Source organism: Trachinotus anak, unplaced genomic scaffold (assembly GCF_046630095.1).
Source record: "Trachinotus anak isolate AG129_WGS33_773 ecotype Australia unplaced genomic scaffold, CSIRO_AGI_Tana_v1 ptg000012l, whole genome shotgun sequence".
Classification (NCBI taxonomy): Eukaryota; Metazoa; Chordata; class Actinopteri; order Carangiformes; family Carangidae; genus Trachinotus; species Trachinotus anak.
Genome location: NW_027273863.1, coordinates 11,039,249 through 11,062,007, shown reverse-complemented (window position 1 = coordinate 11,062,007; position 22,759 = coordinate 11,039,249). Strand labels below are relative to the sequence as shown.

General features: G+C 42.4%; 1 protein-coding gene across 6 annotated transcripts in view; it reads left to right on the top strand.

Annotated features, from left to right (window-relative positions):
* The window catches only part of epha4b (eph receptor A4b), a 110,959-nt gene that overhangs the window by 4,973 nt on the left and 83,227 nt on the right, over positions 1 to 22,759 (top strand). For all 6 annotated transcript variants that reach the window (XR_011692864.1, XR_011692865.1, XR_011692863.1 and 3 more), the window contains exons 2-5: positions 11,280 to 11,344; positions 17,143 to 17,343; positions 18,750 to 18,857; positions 19,462 to 19,813. Coding sequence is in view for 3 of the 6 variants with exons in the window: in XM_071490888.1 (XP_071346989.1) it covers positions 11,280 to 11,344; positions 17,143 to 17,343; positions 18,750 to 18,857; positions 19,462 to 19,813 (726 nt within the window). In the remaining 3 variants the exon portion in view is untranslated. The remainder of the gene's footprint in view (positions 1 to 11,279; positions 11,345 to 17,142; positions 17,344 to 18,749; positions 18,858 to 19,461; positions 19,814 to 22,759) is intronic.

Genomic DNA, 22,759 nt, shown 5'->3' with positions numbered 1-22,759 from the left:
GTGAGGTTTTCAGGAAGTCACTGCACCTTTTCTTTTTTATTTACTGTCTTTACTCACTTTCTTGAGTGCAATTAGAAAACTGTCATATTGTAGACAGTGCGTATATTCAATTAATTTTTACATCTCTCTACAAGCTGACACACAAGAAAGCAACTGATTTTTAACTTAACACATTATTTCAGTTCCCTTCGTGAGGGTGAACGTGTGCGTGTCTTAACCAGCTAGAAGAGAACTTGAACAGTTTTTAGGCTTGGACGATTCCCGTCAGATGCAGAGTTCATTAATGTCAAAGGCAGTCTGCCCTCACTGTGTGATGGCTGATGGCTGTAGTGGAGTTTGGGTATAAGTGCTCCACCCCCCACCACAACGTCTGCTGACCCCTTCCCCCTCTGAACAAGCCCTTAACTGCTGGTCAAATCACTGATCACTGGGCCTTGACCACTGTCTACACACCACCCTAAAACACACACCAAATCCTTCTTTTCCTCTCACTGCCCCTCCTCACTCACATACACCCCCGTTCCTGACCTTTAATTTGGCTAAATTGAATTTGGTTGTTTTTTTTTTACCTCCACCCCTCTCTCTCTCTCTCTCTCTCTCTCTCTCTCTCTCTCGCTCGCTTTCTGTTCTTCTTTTGTTATTTGCTCTGCGGGTTTGGCTCGTGCCACGACTGTGAAAGGCTGCATTAGGCAGCATTACAAACAAATAGCAGAGGGATTTGGGTCAGCTGCACATATAGTATGTTTGCTGACCAGTGCTCCAATCTTTTCTCTCTGCTGATGAAAGGCAGTGAGGGTTTTATGAGTGCAAAACATCTCAGAACTGAAGTGTCAGAAAGTATTCATACGGCTACCCCTTGATTTTATTTTTCAGAAAGGATTTCAAAAGTGTCTGTTTATTAATTATTTCCTAACAGCCATTTTTTTTTTTTTAGCAGTCTAAAGTATTTTGTTTGAAGGACTTGAGATACAGGAAGAGTGCATGTTATGGATGCATGGATATTAGCTGAATCCTGTAATGGTTTGTCACATGAAATAGAACGGCAGCAAACAGGGCCAAGCCAGCAAACATCCGCCTGTTGTTTTAGGGTTGTTATGTTAAGCATAATTCCCCCATGAGTTTTCCTGCATTACATCCTCTCCCCTCATCCATTTTAACTCTGGCATTTTGCCAGTTAAGCTTGTTACTTCTCTCTGCTTACTACTTGATGGTGTCCACATCACTGCAAATTGGTTTATGTTTGATTTGATGGCGGCAGGAGGGTAGACAGACAAGTTGCTAGACAGACAATTACTGCAGGTGTGTGGCACCGACAGGTACTGAGGTGTGTGTGTGTGTGTGTTTGTGTGTGTGTGTGTGTGTGTGTGTGTGTGTGTGTATCAACAGTAGGAGCCTGTCTAAGCACACTTTTATCTGACATGTGATTTCCTATCCATCTCCACCGCTGTGGCTCACTCCTGAGATTCCAGGCCAATTTAGCCTTCTGTGACCAACCACTGTGTGACAGCCATGGGTGGGTGTGTGTGTGTGTGTGTGTGTGTGTGTGTGTGTGTGCTCTTGTCCCATCAGGAGGAAAGTCTTAAGAATCAACAGAGCACAAAAAAGGTGAAGAAAAGCCAGAAAAGAGCGATACACTCAGACTTTTGGGGGACTTTTCACTATCCTGTGTTACTATGGAAAAAAGCTTCATCTGTCACTGCTTATTCACTCTATTCAATCCTCACTAGCTGTGTTAACTCACTCCTGTAAATGAATTGTGGGATGTGTCACAGTTTGGGGGTATGTGGAGTCACGTGCATGTTTCTGAACTCTCAAGGTCTCCGGTTTGTGCGTGTGTGTCTGTGTGTTGCTCTTTGCCCTTGATGAGTTGTTGGAAGAGTCTTATTAAAAAAACAAGTGTCAGGATCTGACTGGGTGTCACAGTTCAACACAGTAAGCATTCAACCAGCCTGCACAGACAAACCCATACACACACACACACACACACACTCCAGAGCGACAAACTAGGGCAGTGCTCCTGTCATACTCTGTCAGAATGGCATCTTTTCTGTTCTGCTAGTGCTGCCAGTGTATATGAAATAGCAGAGTAGGCTAATGTACCTTCTGTCAAAGTGGAAAGGGGGGCCCAAAAGAAAAAAAGCTAACTCATCAAGGTACAGTTCATCACATACAGTACGTGAATATTTTCATTAACAGTTTTGGTTTGGTTTTGGTTTTCGCATCTGCATTTTGGGTTGCCAGAGCATTTTTAAAGGCTTCAGAGAATCAGCTTTTCAATAAACCATGCACATTCCTTTTTAAAAAATCAGTTCACTAAAGCAGCTGCACTGAAAAAGCTTCGGAGCAGTCGTCACATTTTTTCCCCGTATTTGTGACTGCAGTGTAGAAGACAAATCATCTGTCTCTTGTCTTCACTTATCTTTACCCGGAATTGGGTTAGATTTATCTGACATTGCATCTGTCTGATTCATAAAAATTCACAGACATACAGTGAGAGCTGTTGTTAAGTGAAGTAGATTCATTTTCTTGTTTGTCTGGTTTAATTTTTCTACAAAAGATTTGCTCAGTTAGAAATAGATGATTAAAAACAGAGTGGATTGATGACAGCTGGTTTGTAAATCTCCTCTTGATTTGATCGAGACATGAAGAGTTTGATTAAAGCGGACTTGATCTGATAATTGTCTGCATCGTTCATCACAACACTCTTACCGATATGTCATGCACATTCGCATCGGTGTAAGTATTTATCACAAAACATATGCACTGCATGGCTGATGTACCAATCAAGCTACAGCAAGTGTCAACATCACAGTTTACTTCGACGTCGCTTAACACATTTGTTGTGAAGTAGCTAATGTTGTAAGTGTTCCCATTTATTGGCAAGTCACTGATTTAACGGCCTGTGTGGAATATATAGTATCCCAATGATAATTATATAGACCATAGAGTAATTTTATATCTCTGTATAGATGATTGACTCTGTTATTTCTGTCCCAGCTGAGTCACAAGTCGAGGTGTTACCCACTTTGGTTTCTGCTGAAATAAATTCTGCTGCATTTATTTCTCTGGTGTATTTTGACTTCTCCATCATCATCATCATAAATAATGGAAAAGGGAAGCAACAAATGATAACCAATGAATCACAGTCATACGTGCACATCAGTGCATAGATCACCATTTAAATGTTAATGACTCACCGTGTGACCAAAGTTAAAGACACACCTGCTCACACAGACATGGATCAGTAGCCTCAGTGTTTTGTTTATATGCCACATTATGCCGTTTATTCCTCTCTGTGTCCCACTAGCATCTTTCATTTTCTCAAAACATTCATGAGTGCTTGTGTGTTTATACGTTAAAGTGATATTGCAAAAACCTGATCGTGACCAGCACCTTAGTGTCTATGATATACTCCTAGTGTGGTTAGAGTTTTTGAATGATTATATTTCAGAGCGGATTCATCATTTTAATTATACTTCTATCAGCCTTGTCTTTCATTTTCAGGGCAAATGATACAAAGTTATTATTTTTTATTATACTTTCATTCACTGTTCGCTGTCATCATTTAATTTGTGCAAGTCATACGACTGATGATCCAGACACCTATCTACCACTTAGCCATGCATGTCAATACCTAATTGAATTTTTTCATTTGTTTCACAGAATCAACTTTTAGCTCCAGTGGTACGCTCTTTTCTATCACTGATTTGTGCAGCTATAGGCTACTGCATAATTATGCGGATCAAGGCGACATAATATAACCGATTTTAATCTGTGTAATTTAGTCCAGCCCAAAGTGGAATTTAATTTTGTGTGTGTTGAGGTGTAGAGGATCAACATAACATTTCTCTGATCAGAAGGGAAAGCAGGAGCAATGGAAATGAATCAAAGAAGAATTGGGTTTAGAATTTAATTTAAGTCCATTGAATTATTCATAGACACATTTTGCAGACAGCTATCACACTCGAATAAAATAACATTTTTACTCTGAAATGATGCCAGATTTCACCTTATTCCACCCTCCCCCAAAAATTGCACTGAAAAATTAAATTAAAATATTGTGGACTGGGATATGCCTGCTTCAGGGAAAACACACCATCCATACAAAAGCAGAGAAAATCTGCAGTATGAATACAAATATATGCAATGTTGTTATAAAAACCATGTCTCTAAATGCACATACAAGTCCCCATATAAGTCAACTTATTCAATTACGACAGAGTACCTATCTCACATTCATATGCTATAACAAACTATAGGATACGATAGGAAGGATATACAGTGACAGAGCACTTCAAAAAAAAAAAAAAAAAAAAAGAGCAGAGCATGAGGGCGCAGATGGAGAGAGAGAAGACTAGAAGAAAAAAAGACGGACTGAGAGCCTCTGGTGGTTTGTGGATGAGTGGAGAGAGGACTGATGAAAAGACAGCCAGAGAGAAAGTGTAGCAGTCTTGGTACGACACCAGTTTCTTCCTAAAGTTCAGAGCTCAACTCTTCCCACTCCTTCATCCTGCTCTCCATCGGCCCGTTTGTTGCCCTGACAACACTCTCGCTCGTTGAACTGCACTCTCAGTGGAGTGGAAGCAGGGGAAGCTGTGTGTGTGTGTGGTGCTACTAATACTGAGATATTGGGTGTGTATGTGTCCGCGTGTACTTGTGCGCAGTTGTATATTGGAGCAGAGTAAGTTATCTTGAGGAAAGCTTTGCAAGCTGCCAAGGCTTTGTTTTACTAAAGCAGGCTGTTAGCCTCTTTTGTTGTCTTAAAGAAGAGATTTCAGTCTCAGTGGAACCGTCTCTCTGATGAATGTTGAGGAACAGTTCAGCATCTTGGGAAATGTGCTTACTTTTCTTGTAGTAAATTAGAAGAGAATTAGCATCGCTGTCTTTTAAAATATGAAGTATTACCAGGGGATTTTTTAGCCTAGCTTAGCATAAAGATTTGAAATAAGGCAGTCAGCCTGGCTTAGTCAAAAGGAAAAAGAAATCTGTCTACCTCTGCACCTTTAAGCTTACTAATTAATCAGTTATAGTTTGTTTCATTAATTCATACAAAACCAAGCAGAGCCAGGCTAGTTGTTCCCCTATGTTTTCAGTCTTTATGCTAAGCTAACCAGCTGTTGACTGTAGCCTCAAGTTTAGCATACAGACATGTGATTAGCATCCAATTCATACATACTAATTCACACACTTTTTTTTCTTCTTTTTCTTTAGTGATGAAAGACATATTGTGTGCAGAAGTTTTTGCTATGCTTTTTTAAATCGAGCTATTCTAATGTAGTTACATTCGGTATTTCACAAAGTTTTTTTTTCTTTTATCTATCTTTGTGTGAATATGTTGTCAGTTCTAAGAGCTGAAGTTGAGTAAATTCGAAGTAATTTGCATTTGAAAGTAATAGTACATTTTGTACTTACAACTAACAGATAAAAGATTTGTATAGCTTCTTATAATTTTGATTACTTTTTACTTTCATGTCCTACTGAATGTGTAAGGCCTAAGAGATTCACCAGTCTTAATTTTTAATACTAATTTGAAAAATCAGATTAAAAAGGTATCTAGGTAAAAATGAAATCAGATTTTAGAAATATTATCTGCACCATTACATTGATTATTGGGTACTTAAATACAATGATCAGCATCTCATTTGCATTTTCCCATTTTTCTCTTCACTCTCTATTACTGGAAGGTGATCTTTCACAAGAGGATCTATAAAGTGGATCACTGTAAAGTGTAGCTGTCAGCATTTTTAAAGCATGTGTTGTCTGTTAGAGGACATAAAACCTGGGTGAAAATTGGCTTAAACTGATCTGGGCCTTTAAAATAGATTTGGGTCTTATATTTAACATCTGTAAGAAATAAAAACATATGGCTTATACATGCAGGATCAGCATGTTGAATGTGGCGTCAGCAAGCCCCATCATTTTCCTGTAAGTCCAGTGATTCATTTAATATATTCTATTCTGAGCAGAAAAGATCTTAAGAGCTCATTATGTAGTCACATATTGTACTCTATATTGAGTCTGTGTGGTGGTCTTATTGTGCAGTCTTTTCTCTCTGTGGCACTGGCACCATCTTAAGGTGTGTGTTTGTCAGTTTTGTGTGTGAGTGTGTGTAAGCATCCCAGTCTCTTTGTGTGCCAGTCTGGCTGTTGGCAGCGCCGTTTGATTCTTGGCAGGTGGATCACAGCTTCTTGCAGCCCAGCTGAAGCAGTGTATGCCGACCAGAGAGAGACAGAGAGAAAGAGAGCGACAGAGAGACACAAACGGATAGAGAAGGAGAGAGAAACCAAGAGGAAGACAGACAGAGAGACAGACAACCCAGAGGGAGGAAACAGGAGTGAGAAGAAAAATAGACAGACACAGAAAGAGATGGAGAGAAAAAGAAATTGAAAAATGTTTTGTCATTTCTGTACACGGTCATGCAAGTAGGTGCAGTTTCAGCATTTTACTGTATTTGTACAAGAATTTCTAATGTACAGTTTCACACCCTCCACCCCCTTTTCCTCCTCATCTTTCATTCTCACAATGTAAACCTCACTGTTCGGTGTTGAAAATCAATACGACAGCGTGTCTCTGTGCAACTGAACAACTCTCACAGTAATCAGGTCACGTGTGTATAGATCTGTGCATTTATGTCCCGTGATGAAATCTCACAAAATATTAAGAGTGTGAGCACGAGTGTCCATGAGTGAATTTGTTTGTGTGGTATTTTTAGATAGAAACGATGGAGAAAGCCATGTTTGTAGACAGATTCCTTTTCGTTTTGTTTCCACTGTTGTCACTGGGTGCTCAAATTTGTAAGGTGCTCCACTGTGAGTATGAGATGTCATGTTTAGCTGCTCATAAACCTGGAGATCGTGTGTATGTGTGTGCGTGTGCATGTGTGTGTGCGTGTAAAAGAAGGACTTGTCACTAGATCGAACATGAGCCTGGCCTGAGTGACTGAGTGATGAGCTTGTTGTTTTCGTTCCAGGCCAAAGCTGGCCTGGCCTAGGCTTAGATTTCACACACACAGACACACACGCACTTACACACAGACACACATACACACTATTAAGCCAATTCCCCTGAGAAAGAGAAAAGAGAGAGGGAGATCATTTAGAGATCGATGGACACACAGATAGAGATTTAGAGATAGACAGATATAGATAAAGGGAGATTCATGTTTGTTTGGCAGAGAAAACTATGTATTTTCATAATTTCTGTTTTCAGCCTCTCTCTCTCCCTCATACACACAAACACACACACACACACACACATATATATATAGCACACACCGTACACATAGCCTATATGCATACTAGCTGTGTCAGCACACAGGAAGCTATAGCTAATACATAATTGATGAGTCCAGTCATTGATTACAAGTGATAAGTGGTATTGACAGGAGGTGTGAGGAGAAGAGAAAAAGTGTCAGTGTGTAGGTTTATGTACGTGTGTGTTTTCCCAGTGGAATAGAAAATGGCTTTAGAATATGTAATGTCCTCAGTAACACTTTGGCTTACTAGACAGTTCTGTAAGTGAAGTTTCCACCTAATGAGCGACTCCACGTGAAAAAAAGTGTCTTAAAAGAGCTATTTGTGAGTTTTTCTGTTGCTACATTGCCAACGTTAGCATTAACAGCTGTTTACTTACCAGTCTAGAGCAAATGTTGCAAGTTCAGCATCAAACTTCATTCCTCCACTCGCCAAGAGCTGTCTCCAGTGGTGGAAAGCAACCGTTTTGTTTCGCCTCTATTTCTGTCACTTATTTTCTTCTACTTAGGTTAGCAGGATAATCAGCTAGCGCCCTGCCTGGTCAGCCGGTCTCGCTTTTTTTCTCATACAACTGTTACTGTAGTGTCCAGGCTGCCCTGAAGAAGAAGTGCTGCTCAGAGGACGTACTATGACCTTTTGGCTTGTAATCGCAACAATGGCTGAAGCTCTTGGCAGCACTGGCACAGCTATTTAATGCTAACGATGGCTATGTAGAAATAGCAAAACTTTCAAATAGCTTTCAGTTTGCCCAAATTCCAAATTTTGCCCAAAAACATATTTTTTAACTCTAGAGGTGTCTAACCATGCAGATAGTTTTGGTTTCATTTGCCCAGGTCTTGAGAAATCCCTCCTGCCTCCATCCACAATACAACAGGGTGACTTGTGGTCATTTGTGGTGCCTGCAATTTTGAAAATATCTCAACATTTCTGGGAACTGTGGTTGAACCTGACTTGATAAACATACAGAGAAAAGAAGAAAAAGCAGAGAAACCGGAGGTGACGGAGAGAACATTATTCAGATCAGATCAGAACACACAGACATTACATTACCAGCTAGCTAACGGCTCACATCTGTAAACTGTTTGTAGTAAATCAAATCAGATTGTTCAGCAGCTACATTTACACGAATAACTTGCGAACAACAACATCCAAACTACAACTAAAGATACAAGTGTAGGGGAGTAATTTGTTATTTGGGTGAACCAGCCCTTAAAAACCATCAAGGTTGTACTCACTTGACAAAAACATGAAAAGGTGCTACAGTAATTGAATCACAGAGAAGACAATCAGCATAATTGGCTGTATGTGAAACAGACAGTTTTACCACAAACCTGTTGATAGGTGGCTTTTATCTCTGAGCAGAAATATGAGTGTGCATGTGTAAGAATGTTTGTGTGTGTATGTGTATTGGGCCCTGAAATCACATATTATTATACTATTATGTCCTCTTTCTGTATGCCACTCAAATACTCATGAACTGAGGAAAGCAGTCTAAATGGTCTTTAGTTTCTCTGAATACACACATGGGCTGGAGGCTGCCTCTGACCTTTTGCTGCTCAGCATCTCTCCTCCACTGTTTCTGTCTCATCCCTCTCATTTAATCTGTCTCTCTCTCTCACCTCGGCTCTGCTGTGCAGCCTCGCTCTCTGCTTCATTACACCAAGTGCACTATTTTCTAGCTGTTTTCTCACGCAGACGCTGCTGCGTGCAAGCGCACCCAGACACGCGCAGATATGCGTGCCGTTACACGCGCACACACATATATACACACACTAATGCAGCATGACGTGCCTCCCTGCTGTCATGGTGTGCTGAGCGGAGGAGAACGGCTGGGATTCAGTTAGGGCTGATGAACAGCATGAGTGCAAGAGGAAGAGAAAGAGAGGGGAAGCCAGGAAAAGAGGAGGTCGGACCAATTTTACAGTCCCTTTGTTTTTGTCTACAGGCAGTATGGATACAGAGGGGATTGTAAACAGGCACTTTCAACCTCTTTCAACTGAGTGATAAGTCTCATTTGCATTCAGGAGGGCAAACTCTGTTTTCTTCTTACTTTGGAATAGTTTTTCCAGGTCACCGCTGGTACCTTATAAAAATTGGAGGTGCTGCTTTAAAGTGATGCAGTCATTTTCAATTGTGTCAGGTCAGCGACTCGGGATGTCTGAGATCTGTGGATTGCAAGCATAGGTTCAAAGATTTCAATAGTGGGAGAATAACCTAGGAGAGCTACGACGTGTGTGATTGAGAGAGAGAAGAAAGAGAGAAGCAGCAGTCTCTGCAGATGGATACTGATTAAATATTGATGGTCAGCGGTGTTGAAGGCATGATTAGGACCTGACTGAGCCAAGCCTCAACAAGCACACACACACACACACACACACACACACACACACACTAACAACTGACACACATGCGCACACAGGTGGAGAATCTCGCTCCAGAGTCTGAGCAGGTTTTCATTATGCCTCCCGCTGGTCAACCTGCCACCTTCTTCTTCTCACTTTTCATTCTCACCTTCCTGCATCCTCCCTCCACTTCCTCCTGTCACACAGGAGATCGCACACAGGAAACGTGCAATTCGAATCATATGTGCACACATCCTTCTTTTGGACTTTGTCCTAGATGACATTCCCCTATTATAGTGATACATTCCAACAAGGTCTTTTAGTAGTTGTAATATTAAACCATTTTTCGGCTCGAAAATTTGTTGTAAAATGCTTGTTGAAAAGGTTGTTTTCATCTAAATGACTAAAAAAAGTTTTCTCACTTGCACTTACAGTCACTCACTTATCATGTCATCCAGACATAGAGATAGTTTGAGTTTTATGTCCCCAGGTTTTGAGATATCCATCTCCAGAACTAATGTCTGGATAATCCACAGACCATGTTGTCAGCAGTTTTTATACGGACTATCTCTTCGGTGGAGTTGTATAAGAAGTGTTCACAGAGAGGTCTGTGGATTTTCTCGAGTAAATGGGACAAGATAGAAGTTGCAGCTGAATTTGTTTAGCTGCACATTTTCATTCTTTGAGCACCACAAACAGGATTTAATTTACCTCCACTGTGTGTTGCTGGCAGAAATCCCAGAGACTTATATGCTATGAAAAAATGTTTCATGCATAGTAGGGCAGGTAAGAAAATGTGTTTTTGTGAAATTTGGGTGAATTGGCCTTTTGAAGGAAAACAGGGATGGGGTGAGCTTGGATTCATGTTCAGGGTGGATTTTAATAGTGACTATCTTTTGGAAAAAATGTTGACACAAACTTCTCAAATCTCTCTCCTGCTTTGTAATTCTGTTCCAGCCAGTGGCTGGGTTTGGATAAAATAGTTCTGACCATTATAACAGCTGGAGTCCAACGCATGTGTCTGCTCATGGGCCTGACAGGGTGATGAGAATGAGACAAAAGCATTGTGTTTCGCCTTCTTCTTATGAAAATATATCAGATGTTTTATTCATCCTGAAGACATGTCAGTGTTGAAATCCATTTCAGCCACTTTAAATACAAGTTGACCACAGTCTCCTTCTCCTTCAGGAACACAATCCTCAAAACAAACCATTTTTCAGGCCTGCGGAGGGCAAGAGGTTTATACTCAAAAGAGAAAGAGGTTTAGGGTGGAGTGTGTCTATATGTCTAAAATGCAAATGCAACTGTAAAATATACTCTTGCCTTGGTATCTTGCTGCTGTTTTCGCTGACTGACTTTGTGTCCCCATGAACCATAACAGCTGCAGCACAACCGCAGCAATCATAAAGTTGAAATTATAGGTTAACCACTGTTTGTGATGCCACTGTTGTTGCACTTCAGCACAACAAAAGACACCCTTGTATAAAGCATGAAAACATCTTGGAGTCTCATTTATATGGGAGGTTTACAACATGATGTTATGAGATGCATTCAGGTTCTCCACACTGCAGATTGACAACATTGTCACCACTTAAAGGAAACGGAGACTGAGAAATGAAACGTGACTTACAGTCTCTTCAGTATGTGCAGGTTGACATGTTTGTTCTCTCTCCTCCTCTTGCAGTTACGTTGCTGGACTCCATGTCAGCTCTGGCCGACCTTGGCTGGGAGGCTTACCCTAATGAGGGGGTGAGTATATACAGCACAACACACACACACAGACACCCAAACAAACAAACAAAAACTCATCCTCTCTTTATGCCGGAGCTGGCAGCAAAAGTATAAATCTGATCACAACTAGCGGGTCGTGTTGACATGTTTTATTTTCAGGGAACAAGCAGGGAGTCAGAGCTCGCAGCGGCACTGGAGCGTGTGTTACAGAGAGCACTGGGTTCTTGAGCGCTCCTTGCTAAATCGGGAGACTGCAGGGGGAATTTACAAATTATGTCTGCTGTGCTGAAAAAGCTGTGGCACCGGAGCCTCCATTTATTACGGGTTGTGATTTTTTTTTTTTTGGGATGAAGTAAAGGGACAGTGTGGAGGGGTAAATATTTTTACGTAAGAGGACATGGCGTGTACATGTTGGTGTCATCTGCATGTATGCGGGGGTTACATAACTAGCCCTCTACATGTATAGGGACCAAGGGAGTCTGGAGTGCAGCCAGCATGAATCAGGAAATGACAACAGAGAAGTGTGAGGAGAGGAAGAGGGTGAGATCGCAGAGAGGAGGAATGACAAAGTTGATTCAATAAAGAAGTAAGAGCGGGTTCTGTATGTCACTCCAGCACTAGAGCTGCTGAATGGCGCTGAATTAATTCTATTTCCCCTTGAGTCACGCACTTCCTCTCCACCATTCAGCATCAGTGTGCTAAATTGCAGGATGCCACACGCGGTTTCATGGTTGTGCGCAGCAGAGAAGAGGCAGCTGAAGTGAGCAGCGCTAAGCAAGGTTGTTTTCTCAAGCAATCAAGGGTATCAAGTTCACATATTTGAAATGCTCTGATTGTGCGCCCATGTTTTGGATGTTTGTGTATGTTTTTCTTTTCCCCACCGAGGTCCTTATAGAGGAGCAGAATGTGTTCCATCTGTGGCTAAGCCAAAAGGTTCAGTCGAATTTTGAAAACCAGAGTACACAAGTTAGTTTTATTTCAAGTATGGCTCATTTTGGGGTGGCTTAATCATGGCCCGGAAAAGCACATGTGTTGTTAGTTTACCCTCAAAGAAATTTGTTGGCTAGAAAGTAGAATATATACAATAAACTCCATCTTGTATATCCTTTCTCGTGGACTGTCAGCATAGTGGGGATCTGGCATCTCATCCCTCATGAGTGCTCACAGAAACTGAGAGGAGACGAGCTCCATGGGCCTCCACACAACCCCTCTGTTGAATAAACACTACAACAGCACCTACTGAGATATTAAAAAAAGAAAAGCATTTTGTTTTGTTTTAGTGCCTTAACGTTCCGCTTTTATCAGCTGCTTCGTCTGACAAAGGAAATTAATAAATTGGTTAAAGCTGGTAAAGTCTTTGCTCGCGTGGTTGTTCTCATTTTGTGTGTGTTATCGTCCTAACACGATAAACACGATCCTCCTTTTTTGTTTTCAGTTAAAAAGGCGAATGCAGAAGGATAACTTGTATGAAATAAGCAGCTGCTTCTGCTTCTTTAAAAAAGGCAACACGTTTTTTTCAGGTAGCTTTAAAAGTTGTGTTTGTCATAAACAGCTGGAGGGCAAACAGGCTTAAAGCAACACAGTGCAGCTGAAGCAGCATAAATGAACAGGAAAAGATGAAGTGAAAGAAATGCAAGGAGATTCTGTTTTGAGCAATCATTTCTGAGCAACACTGCAACTTTTTAATTGTGACATCATTTCTATGAAAATTGTTAGCATGGCACGTTTGTCTCACCTCAGCATTTCCCTCAAAACTCAACACCATCCCAGTTTTTACTTTTCCATTTCGAACACAGGGGCTGTATCAATGAACATATTAAAGAATACAGCTTACACAAAAATAGCCTATGTTTGTCATATTAATGCTTCATTTATAATTGCTGTCCATGGTATGTCGTCATCTGCACGCATTCCTGCCTGCTGACTGCTCTGACACACACTGTACCTGCTGGGCTAAACAGATTGTTATTCTGTGTTCACATGGGAGTGAGGTCCACTTTAATCACACCCAGCTACGCCAAGCCACCAACATTTCCCCTGTGTCCTTACACAGAGGATGGCTGCACACTTTTATTGAGAAGCACCTACAGGAAATCTAATGTGTTTGTCGCCAAGGTAGCTGAGCTTTATTAGTGCTCGTCTTCAGTAAAAGCGATCGATCAACAAGTTGCTCTTTGGTCAACAGATCAGTTTTAAATAGAGCAGCGAGAAAAAGCAGAAACTGTGAGCTGTTACGTCAGGGGCGGCTGAGGACCACAAGCTGTTACTGTGGCCATAAACGAATAAATGAAAAGCATTAGGGGATCATTGTTACAAGATGATCCTTCTGCTAGCCATTCCTGGACAGACAGCCCCTCTTGTATCATATCATATAAAACCCTTGTAAGTGTATCTCCTTTTGTGTCATAAAATAAGCCGGCACATTTCTGGTTAAATCTAACTTGGTGGCATACACCATAAAAACTGTAGCAACTAATGGAGGCTGCCAATCCTCTTGGCAGCACAACTGTTTGTTTATCATAATTATATATATACTGTATGTCTCAGATGCTCAGAAATGCTTCTTGGATCTAATGTAAAGAAGAAGAAAAAGGAAAGAGTGATGCACCGAGAGAGGAAAGGTGCCAGGGCTGAGAGGAGCTCTTTATGTTTCATATCAGGGGGATTATCTAGTTGACCTTTGCACTTTAAACCTGTGGACTGGACTCAGTAAGAGGCAATTCCCACCAATGTGAGACCACTGTCTACGTGAATTAGTCCAAAACCACACTTGACCCCAGAGGGTCACGCTTAATCCAAGCCGTGCAGGGCCGGATGTGCCTGAGACTGAGTAGAGCGACCCACTTCTGTCACTGGGCAGGGGTGTTCCTCGTGAGGGACACAAAACAGATACGTCTTAATGATGTTTAAAAATGGGAGGCCCTCGCAGCATCTCAACTCCCCCCAGAGGCTCCACAACCCCCTCTTCTCTTTTTTCATCTTCCATCTGTGTTTTTCCCCTCTCCTCTCGTTCTCTGCCCCCCCCTCCCCCCCCCCCCCCCCACTAAGCCAGAGCTTGTTCCAGCGGTTGGAGGCCAATTATGTCCTCGTAGGTGTACCCATCAGATGATTGCAGAAGGGGGGATATTATGTTAAGCTGGTGAATGGTTGAACTTAAACCCCGATCTGACGTCCCTGCTTCACTTCAAAGCAATCAAGCGGGCTCCGTGCTGATTGGCCGAGGTGATTGAGGGTTCAGGGAGGAGGGTTTCATTCTGAATGTTAATTAGCGTTCAGTCTGAACCAACACAGGCAACAGTTTTCATTTTGTGCGTTTGTTTAGAGAGTAAGAAAGACAGCTTAAACTCATCAGTCTTCCCAAACATTCTCCCACTTGTGTTTTTGGTAGATTTGCTCTCAAGCGGCTGAAGTATCATTTGCAAATATGGAGGCGAGCAGGTTGTTTTCATGATCATACACACACCTGTGCTTTACACCAGCTAAAAGTGACAATGAACAGACTCGCCATCAAGGGAAATAAGTCACTCACCAGGAAGTGGCAGTAATCCAGCCACTCCAAACTCTGCCTACAAAGAAATAAACAAAGACATCATAAAGCCCTCTTTATCCCTCAATGACTATTCCCATAAATGCTTTAATCACCACTCCCTGGGGACTCAGCTATGTGTGTGTGTGTGTGTGTGGGTGTGTGCAACCGTCCTGTGATGTCCGACTGGTCCCAGCTCTGCACAGATGGGTCTATTTAGCTGCCAGGCGAGCCTGTAATTTACCAACATTCATTCATCTCTCTCCTCTTTTCTCTCTCTTTCTGCCTCCGTCTGGTGTTTTGTTCTTTTAATTGAATCGTGCGCAGTTGATCACAATGACTCGAAGTTATTGTGTGCGTACAATGTCAAGCAAGACTCCAGTGATACTTCCCCTCATATGCAATCTTCAGACTCTGATGTGGCTGTCAGGGACTTTTGTGTCAGCTGACTGCAGCCGCTTAAACCATCTCCTGCCTCTTCTTCTTCTTTTCTCAGTTTCTGCAGTGGAGGGACCATTGGGTCAGAATCAAGAGAGAGCTGGTTTTTGTTCGAGCTCCAATTCATACACAGTAGATGTTTCAGTGGAGGCTGTGGAGATTAAAAGCATCTGAGTGTGTGAGAGGGCTAGTGAAAGTGTGTGTGAGTCTATGTGAGAATGTGTGGGGAGGTTTTATGTGGATCTGTTTTAGTGCTCAGGACTTGGAGGTGAAATGCTTCAAGCTTTTGCCGGGTTGTTGGGCCGTCACATCAGATTAACCTCAAGAATCCAACCTTAGCTTGGACTTGTCTGAAAGTCTCTTTGCCTTTTTTTTGCTGCTTTCTTTGCATTGTATTAGCCTGTCTTCTCTCTTCTTTCATCTCTCTTTATTTCTTTCTCTTCGCCTCTCGCTTCACCTACAATTCTGGTTACATTTGAATTTTAGGACACGTTAGGGATGACAGGTAGTTACTTCTCTGGGTCTTGGTTTGGTGTGTGTGTGTGTGTGTGCGTGTGTGCATGCCTCAGTGCATGCAGGTGTGCATGCACATGTGTGTATACAGTATGTTTTCATACCATGTATTATGTGTTTACATGGTTGGACGACTGTAAGGTGATATGTGCTCATCACTCGGGAGCTTAAAGCTTCAGTATTAAGATGATGACAGGAGCTCAGAACAAAGATGGTGGTCCTCTCATCCCCCACCGCAAACTAGGACTCATCCCGTTTGTGTGTGGGTTTTGTGTGTGTGTGTGTGTGTGTGTGTGTGTGTGTGTGCGTGTGTGTTGAAGAAAATCCAGTTAGCTTCCCCTTGAATGGATCAGATATCTTGAGACTCTGAGACCACATCGGTTTATTTTCCATTTCTTTAAGGAATAGACATGTTCTCTTTCTCTTTCTCTCTCTCTCTCTCTCTCTCTCTCTCTGTGTGTGTGTGTCTGTAGATAGAAATGTTTTCCTGCTCATGCGAGAAGTGTTCTCAATTACTGCCTTAGTCAGAAGTGGAAACAGATGGTAGCAGATGACGGGAGACAAAGTAGCTCTGTCCTACCTACTCCTTGCTCTCTCTCTCTCTCGTGCTCTCGTTCCCTCTTTCTCTCACTGTGTTTCTCTCTCTCATATACACACATATACACACACGCTCTTAAGAGCTAAATCACCCATTCACTTTAGAAAAACACGCTCACTCTATGCACATGTGCAACATAGACAAAGACCGTCCTTCAGTCATCTTGACACAGATCATCACTCATATTCACCCAGACATGAAAACAGAACACGCGGGCTTAGGCGTTGGTTTACACTAAACCACAGTTCGTTGAACTCGGGCCCAGTTCCCCATAAGCAATATTTGGACTGAGATCTCCTTTGTCCATTGACTGCCGATGAAATAGGATGATCTTTCAGCTGAGTGGTGCTGAATGTCACTCAACCCAGCCTCCTTCGCCTCTCTCTACTCTTGTTTTATCACTTTCTTTCACACAACTCTGGTTCTTGCTATTTTCTTCCCTCCCTCCGTCTTTCCTTCTTCACCTCTTCCCTCCTCGACCTCCTCCAGCATCCTCCGCTCAACCACTCGGCCCTTTTCTCTGCTTTCTACCTCTTCCTTTTCGCCTGCATCCCACTTCTTTCTCTTGCCCCTCGTCAAAAAACTAGCATCTGATAAAGGAGGATAATCCAAAATCTGCATCAAAAACTCCATCTTTAGACCGGTAAAATAATCATATTGCATCAAGATACTGTATTTTTCTCATCTAATAGACCTGTTCTGCTTTTTTTCCCCCTTTCTCTCGCCACCTCTCATCCTCAGTGGGAGGAGATCAGTGTGATGGATGAGAGGAACACCCCGATGAGAACCTACCAGGTGTGTAACGTCATGGAGGCCAACCAGAACAACTGGCTGAGGACGCGCCACATCAGCCGAGAAGGGGCGCAGCGCGTCTACATCGAGATCAAGTTCACCCTGAGGGACTGTAATAGCCTGCCCGGGGTCCCTGGTACCTGCAAAGAGGTCTGCATCACTTCACACACACACATGCAAGCTTTTTAACACATGGGCAGCACGGTGGCAGATAACCAAAGCCCCTGCAACTGGTAGGTGTGTGTGTATGTTTAGGCCCTCCTGTTGCATCTCTGCTGCTTGTTTGTTCACTCTTGGTGAGCAAAGCATTGAATTTTGACTTTAGCTCCATGGGTGCTGTTGTAAGGCTGTCTGCTCTGGATTCCTTTTCTTCTTTTTTCAGTGGTGCAGGAGTAAGTCTGGTATGAAACATAATGGAGGCAGAAGGTGTTTGGACTCTTCGCCTGTTGGATAAAATTGAGTTAACTAATGTAATCAGTATTTTCTTTCACTTCTCAAATGTGTAATTTAGTAGATACATATTGCATTTGCAAATGTTAGATTAATTGCAACACAAATTAAGGACATTTACAAACTGGAACAAATTCACACACACAATAACAACTAAGTTTAGGGCGCTTAGCTGTTCAGCTAAATCAACAGATTCACTTTAATGACAAATCTCAGCATTTTCAGTGAAACCTGCCTGGTCTTCATGTTTGATCTGATGCTGTATTGTTTGTTTTCTCTGCAGCAGAAAATGTAAAAATGACAGAAATATGACAAGAAAGTAAAATGAACCAAACCAGTAGAAACATATGTCTTGCTCCTTGAAATTGACTGGAAGTTAATTTATTGTATGTGAAGTGCTTATGAAATGAACATTAAACCTGTGATAGGAAAAGATTTTTGTTCCCATATTTCATAGAATATGGAAGATTTCACAGCACACACACTCACACGTACAACAAGGCTTGACAAAGGTGGTAGTTTTTGTACTGTAATTATTGCTTTCTAGGAAAATCAGTTCTTATTATGCACATTATGCAACAGAACAGAGCAGGAAAAGGGCATTTTAAATAAACACACACAGATTGAGGCACACTTTGATGGCTGATGAATAGATAAATATGACATGAATGACATGAGAGAACAGCTGCAGAAAGAAACAGACGATGCTCCAGGGGCCTCTTTTGTGGCTGCTTGTATATTTTAACGTCTGATTTTTTTTTTTTTTTTTACTGTCCCCCATTCTCTCATATCAGCCAGATATCACTGCTCCTCCGTATTCATTTCTCTCTACTTTGTATGCCCCCTGCACCCTTTTCACTCTCATTACGTCTGCGGAATGAGCAGTGGAGATAATATGAGAGAGTGTAGAGCTGTGCTTTCATGAAACTGCAGACAGTGTTGCTGACTGGCCATCGAGACGGAGGGCCCGACATTTGAAGAGAAGCAGGAGAATAGCTGGAGGAAGGGCTTTCTGACTTTCATCTGTCTTGTCACTGTGTGTTATTCTGCTTGGTCTGATACATTTCTACTGTTCTAAGGTGATGGATTCTGTGTTTGTTTTGCAGACATTCAATATGTACTACTATGAGTCCAATAATGCCAACCTGTGGTTCATCAAGGAAAGCCAGTATGTCAAGATTGATACTATTGCTGCAGATGAGAGCTTTACACAGGTATGGAAACACACACATATACAAATACTCATGTAGATCAAACAGGCACCTACTGTACATGTACTGCATATATAATGAGCAAACATTACTTGCTCACACATGTGCATCCTGCACATATACTGTAGACAACATAAAACAGGGCTTCACAAAATATACAATAATGCAAGAAAAACTGTCAATAAAAACCAAATGATTTCCATATTTTAATTGGCCCAATTTCTTGTTTGTTTTCAATCATGATTTTTACTCTCCAATTAATTCCCATCACAGCTATATGCTGACCATCTCATATGCTGATACACTGATTTTAGCGTTAAGTTCCAGCTGTATGTATGTGGCCATATGATCCTCACACTCATGTAAAATAACTGCATAAGATTTTCACTATTTTCCTCGTAACCTTCGAAACTGAATCAGGATTTGAATGTTGTATTAAAACTTAATCATCTTATTCCATTTGTATGGTAAGTTGTCAGGGTTTTGAGGACATAATTAATTCTGTCTTGGAAATGCATTTGCAGAATTCCAGGTAACATTTTACCCAAATAGAGCAAAAGCTTTTTAGACTGAATAAAAAAAAAAAAAAAATGTAATTTGTTCACAGGTTGATGTTGGTGACCGCGTCATGAAGTTAAACACGGAGGTGCGTGACATCAGCAACCTGAGTAAAAAGGGTTTTTACCTGGCCTTCCAGGACCTGGGCGCCTGTATCGCTCTGGTCTCTGTCAGGGTCTTCTACAAGAAGTGCCCCCTCACTGTGCTCAACTTGGCCCAGTTCCCCGACACTATAACAGGCGGAGACACGGCGCTTGTGGAGGTCCACGGTGTGTGTGTGAACGCCTCAGAGGAGTTCGAGGCTCCCAAGATGTACTGCAGCGCAGACGGAGGTTGGCTGGTTCCCATCGGGAGATGTGTGTGCAAGCCGGGCTTCGAGGAGAACAAGGATGTCTGCCAGCGTGAGTGGGGTGGGGGCGTCTCGGGGGCATGTGTGGGATGTATTTGTAAGTGTGGGAATGTGTGTGTGTTTGTATGTGAGTGAGAGAGAGAGAGAGAGACCGAGAAAGACAAATTAAGAGTGTAAGAGAGAGACAGTGCACGGTGTTGTCATCTATTTGCTGTGATGCTTCTGTATATGGAAAGCAAATTTATTATTGCACACTTTACACTTGAGTGCCTGGAAAGACAGTGACTGTGTATTGAGGTTACTGACGCACTGCCTTTGTGTGTCTGTGTGTGTCAGCACAGGTGTCATAACTCTGAGTGACTTTTATACAGCTCCCAGCACTGCGAGGACAGTTCTCGCACAGGAAAGGGTAGGAGTTGCTTTGAGGCATATCCTTTTTTTTTGTATGTGTGTGTGTGTGTGTGTGTTTGTCGGGGCCGAATATCTTATTTTCCCTGCTGAGTAGAGGAGAGGTAAGAGTAAGAGTGTTTGTGTGTGAGAAAGTGCTCATTGATGTGTGTTTGCATTGTAGGAGGAGAGGAAAAGGTAAGCCGTAGGAAGCAGATTATTGAGTCGTAAAACTCCACAGATGGTGTGTGCAGTATGTGTGTGTGTGTGTGTATACATACTGTGTGTGCATGCGTTTGAGTGAGCAAGCTGTATTAGATTCACGCCGTCACCTGTCCCCACGGGCTCACTTCCTCCCCCGAAAAAGAAAATGGAATCATAGATATTCATCGCTGCAAACTCGGAATCGGCGCACATAATGCATTTTCAGTTGTTTTGGAGAAGCTGCAGCCAAGACACCCAGAAAACTTGGCAGCTGGGCCTTAGAGACAAGTGAATAAGAACAAGCTGTACTCTGTAGTTTGCAGACTAGTAATGTGCACAGATTGTGGCAGAACTCTGGCTGCATCTCAATCATCAAACACCGACTGTTGAGCTACATGTCTGTCTTGTAAAGTGACACGCGGCTGTTATTTGAGAGGTGAGCTCACTGACAGGTTTTCAAATGATTTCACTGCCTACAGTGTGCAGGTTCATGTCACACTCCCTGTATTGAAACTGTATTTGAAGTCAGTCTGACGCAGCAAAGCGGTTGACCTCGGTGAACCCCATGACCTCATCAGTCTGCTCCCAGAGTCTCATCACTCCGCTGAGAATAAATAGAGCAGTGTAAGCGCATTTAACAAGCTCGCCTTAACTCAATAACACCATGCGTGCGTGTGTGTGTGCGCATGTGTGTTGTAGTTGTGTGAATAAGTCATGATGAAGTCTTATTGGCAGTCTGAGGTCAGAGGTCAGGAACAATATATGTGTCCCTTGTCTAATAAGTTATGGTCACTACAGATGTGGTGTGCATGGAGAGCGGGTGTCTGACGTCTTCAACACAGGAAGGAAATCCAGGATTTTGGCATCACTTCTTTTCAAGGCAGATTTTCTGGTGTGGCAATTATTCTGGAAACAATCAAAAAGCATTTTTCAATAGATTTTATTTCCTTCGTGATGAATTGAAGCTTCTCCGCCGCAGGGTTGTCTGTGCCACCTACTCAGTATTAGAAAAAACATTTTTGTGGGATCTCGAGGAGGATTTGCATAGCAATGAGCTGGAGAATTCGCTGTCCCACGTATCTCATACACATACACACATCTCATACTTGTTTGTTGCCTCTGAGATAATGCCAAATTGACACCCGGGAAACCAGTTTTCTTTTGTTAAAATTGCTTTGATGCCTGTGCTGTTTCGCCTGCGCATGCCTGTGATCTGATGCTCTTCCCCTCACTCGTCAAAATTTCACACGGCCTACTAATGTAACTGCATCTGTAATCAGGCTGCTTTTAACAAAGACATGAGAGGACACAGAGAAGTACAACAAGCCAGTGTGTTGCACTTTAATGTGTCCCAGAGAGAACAAGGGCCAGGCTTTTAAAGAGTCCTCTCAGCGCTGAGCGTCAGCTCCAAACAAAAGGTTCCTGCCCTGACACAGTCTGTGGGTCTTCCATAGGGAAAACACACGCTGCTAATGCATTTAAATCACCCTCTCTCATTTGCTGTCACACAAAGAGATGAAGGGGTGAGGTGGGGGAGAGAGCTGAGGAAAGGACCAGGAGGGCATTTGTAATTATCACCATCGTGCAGGTGAACAGGTCTTTTATCGGATGGGCGCCTTGAATTCTCTTCCTCTTGTTCTTTTTGTGCGTACGCCTGTTTTGGTCTTTTCTGCCATTTAGCTGCTCTGATGCTCATTGTTTTCCTGGTCTAATGTTCTCTGTGAATCTTCTCACAGTGTTTTGGCCCCTCCCGCCTCCTCTTTTTGTCTCTGTGTCACTCTCCTTCTCCCTCTGACTCCCATTCTCTCTCTCTCTCTCTCTCTCTCTTGGTGTGAGGCGCTAATGGAATCATTACTAGCCTCTCTGTGTTAGACAAACACCAGACACCACCAATTACAGCCATTTTTTTTCTCAATCTCTGGCTCCTCGCTGCTATTTTCTAACCTTGCTCTGCTGTCTGCTTCTATAATGGGACTGTTCTCCACCTCTCCCTCCCTCTACTGGCCCCCCATTTTGTTCCTCACCCATCTCTTCGGATATTGTCTTCCTTTTTCACCTCACCACTTTTCTTTCTGTCTCCATCTTCCTCCTCCTCCTCCTCCACCTCCTCCTCGCAGCGCCCATCTCCTCTGTCTGCTCTCGTTAAACATTTATAGATCACGGGTTCATCTTTCTCTTTTTCTATTTTCCCACCCCATGCTTGCTTCTTATTCCCAAAAGTGAGGCGTGTTTACTGTGTTTATATGCGTGTATATGTTTTGATGCTGTCACTTGGTTTAGATTCAATCAGCACAAACAGAACAAGTAGCAACAGACTACGCGACAGGAAAAAGTGAGATTCGTGGGAAATGTGGTCTTAATTTAGAGACCGACAAACCAGCAGGTTGTGACAGAAGCTACCGGTCTT